The 2,443-nt window shown below is 50.6% G+C and overlaps 1 protein-coding gene across 1 annotated transcript; it reads right to left on the reverse strand.

The window, feature by feature from the left end:
* Positions 1–1,151: 1,151 nt before the first annotated feature.
* Positions 1,152–2,087, reverse strand: H2AX (H2A.X variant histone). Its single transcript, XM_068242850.1, has one exon. The coding sequence runs from the start codon at positions 1,781–1,783 to the stop codon at positions 1,352–1,354; it is 432 nt and encodes a 143-aa protein (XP_068098951.1). The 5' UTR covers positions 1,784–2,087; the 3' UTR covers positions 1,152–1,351.
* Between the last annotated feature and the right edge of the window lie 356 nt (positions 2,088–2,443).

Raw genomic sequence — 2,443 nt, forward strand, 5'->3', positions numbered from 1 at the left:
AAGGGGCGGGGCCAGGAGCGGCACGCCCCCTCTCAGCGGACAGCGGGGTCCTGGAAGCAGGGATCGCTTTGTTGGAGGGGAGCCAGCCTTGCAGGGACAGGTAGATGAGAGAGAGGGGACATCGGTGCCACTGCCAGATATGTGTAGAGCACACATACTGGCTGCAATGTGCTGCCCATTACAGGCTGTCTGTTCCGTAGTGCTGCACAGTGATCACATGGGAAGCTTTTGGCTCAGCTCAGCACAGCTCAGTAACTTTGCAGACAGTGTGATTGAAAGGCAATATAATCCTCCTGCACTCGGCACTAAACAGCTGCACTTATCTTCTGGGAATGCTTTCTTTCACTGTGCGAAGTTTCCATTCAGAGTACACAGATGAGCATATAGGTGAAATATATGTAAAGCATATGATTGCAGCATTGTGGGTATTGTGTGCAAACATTTCTGCTCTCTGCTCGTCCCTCCTCCCTTCTCTGTCCATCTTCTCCCCTTCTCTGTGTGTCCACTCCCTCCCCTTCTCCTGTCCACAGACCTGTCCTGCTGTTCATTTCACCCCCGAATGCTTCGGTAGTAAAATGATCCGAGATTCGGATCAAAGATCCGGATCTCTTCAATGATCCGATTCGAATCATCCGGATCATTGAAAAGATCCGAACTTCCCATCTCTACTCTGCTTCCAAGACCCCGCTGCGAGGGGGCGTGTCGCTCCTGGGCCCGCCCCTTTTGCGATCCGAATCACTCATTTTGATGATTCGGATGATCGACTCATAAAATAGATTCGGATCAAAGATCCGAATCGTTCATGATCCGGACAACACTAGAACAGATCCCACAAATCTGTTGCAGTGACAAGTGGCTCTATAAAATAGGAGCAATTCACTCAAAGGAGTTCCCAGCTCAAGTGGGAACACAGCCCGAGTTTCCAAAACTCACTGCTGTGCACAATTACACATTGTTACACTATGGAGACCCAATTTGGCTGCCACTGAAACAGCATGAAGGAAAAACCCCACAGAATGTGTGACAGATTCAAAGTGATAGAATGTGCTGGGACACATTTAGCCATATCAAATTAGCTCAGCAAAGTGGTTCTTTATCAAAGAGCACTAATCAGGACAGATGAGCTAAAAAAGCACTGTATACAAGTTCGAGTGCTTTATTGCGTTCTAAAGTCTACCCCAACACGTGGGGATGACCGAAGACCGTCGTTCGCTAAACGGGAAAGAAGCAGAGATTAGTAAGTAGTTACATTATATGACACTTTGTGAAAGGTAGATTATTGGAGCTCTTTTTGGAGTATTTGGGTGGCCCTTAGAAGGGCCTTTGGGTTACAGGATCGGTGGCCAGGAGCTTAGTATTCCTGGGACTGCTGGGAGGCCTTCTTTCCGGAGGATTTGGCGGAGGTGGGTGCGGCGGAGCCGCTCTTCTTGGGCAGCAGAACGGCCTGGATGTTGGGCAGGACGCCCCCCTGAGCGATGGTCACCCCGCCCAGCAGCTTGTTCAGCTCCTCGTCATTACGGACAGCCAGCTGCAGGTGGCGGGGGATGATGCGAGTCTTCTTATTGTCCCGGGCCGCGTTCCCAGCCAACTCCAGGATCTCAGCGGTCAGGTACTCCAGCACGGCGGCCATGTACACCGGGGCTCCGGCACCGACACGCTCAGCGTAGTTCCCCTTCCGGAGCAGACGATGGACTCTGCCGACAGGAAACTGCAGACCGGCCCTGGATGAGCGAGTCTTAGCCTTAGCTCTAGCTTTGCCGCCGGTCTTTCCTCGTCCAGACATCTTGTAGCCGTTGTATTTTCCACGAAGTGATACACACTGACTGCAATGGTACCAAGCATTGGGCGCACCCCTTCTTATACACCGAGCTGCTGTGCGCTGATTGGCTGGATTTTGGCGGACTCGTGATTTGAATGGGGCGTATTTGATGAATTGAAAGTGAGTGCCAATCAGTGAAAGACGCGGGCTGTTTGATTAATGTTTCATCCGAAGAAGAGCCCGCGCTGTCACATGATTGGTTATTATTGCTATGCTCATTTTTGAAGCTTTAGAAGGAACCAATCAGCGAGTAGCGGGCTCATTCTGCCAGACGGCCACAGGAGGGAGCGAGGAGCGCTGATGTATGGTGGTCTGCGGCAGCCAAGCCAGCCATGTGTCTGTGTTCTTCAGCATGGCTGATTTGTACAAGGAACGTTTGTATAAAAAAAAAAAAAAAAGCCTGGTTCCCTCGACGGCTATAATGTATGAAGTGTGTTCCCTGCCTGAAGGATCGTGGCTCCGTCGTGCATTAACTGCTATAGTACAGCTTGAGGCAGGGAACACACTTGGCTGTTTTCGTGCGCGTTTCTGCACAGAAAAACTGAGAACTCATGATAATCAATGTGCTAGTACACACTGAGTTGTTCGCGCGCAGAAAAAAAACTGACATTCTGCATCCTGACT

The sequence above is a fragment of the Hyperolius riggenbachi genome, chromosome 6, assembly GCF_040937935.1.
Source record: "Hyperolius riggenbachi isolate aHypRig1 chromosome 6, aHypRig1.pri, whole genome shotgun sequence".
NCBI classification, from domain to species: Eukaryota; Metazoa; Chordata; class Amphibia; order Anura; family Hyperoliidae; genus Hyperolius; species Hyperolius riggenbachi.

Coding starts and splice junctions, on each gene's coding strand:
- H2AX (XM_068242850.1), bottom strand. CDS start 1,783: ATGTCTGGACGAGGAAAGACCGGCGGCAAAGCTAGAGCTAAGGCTAAG.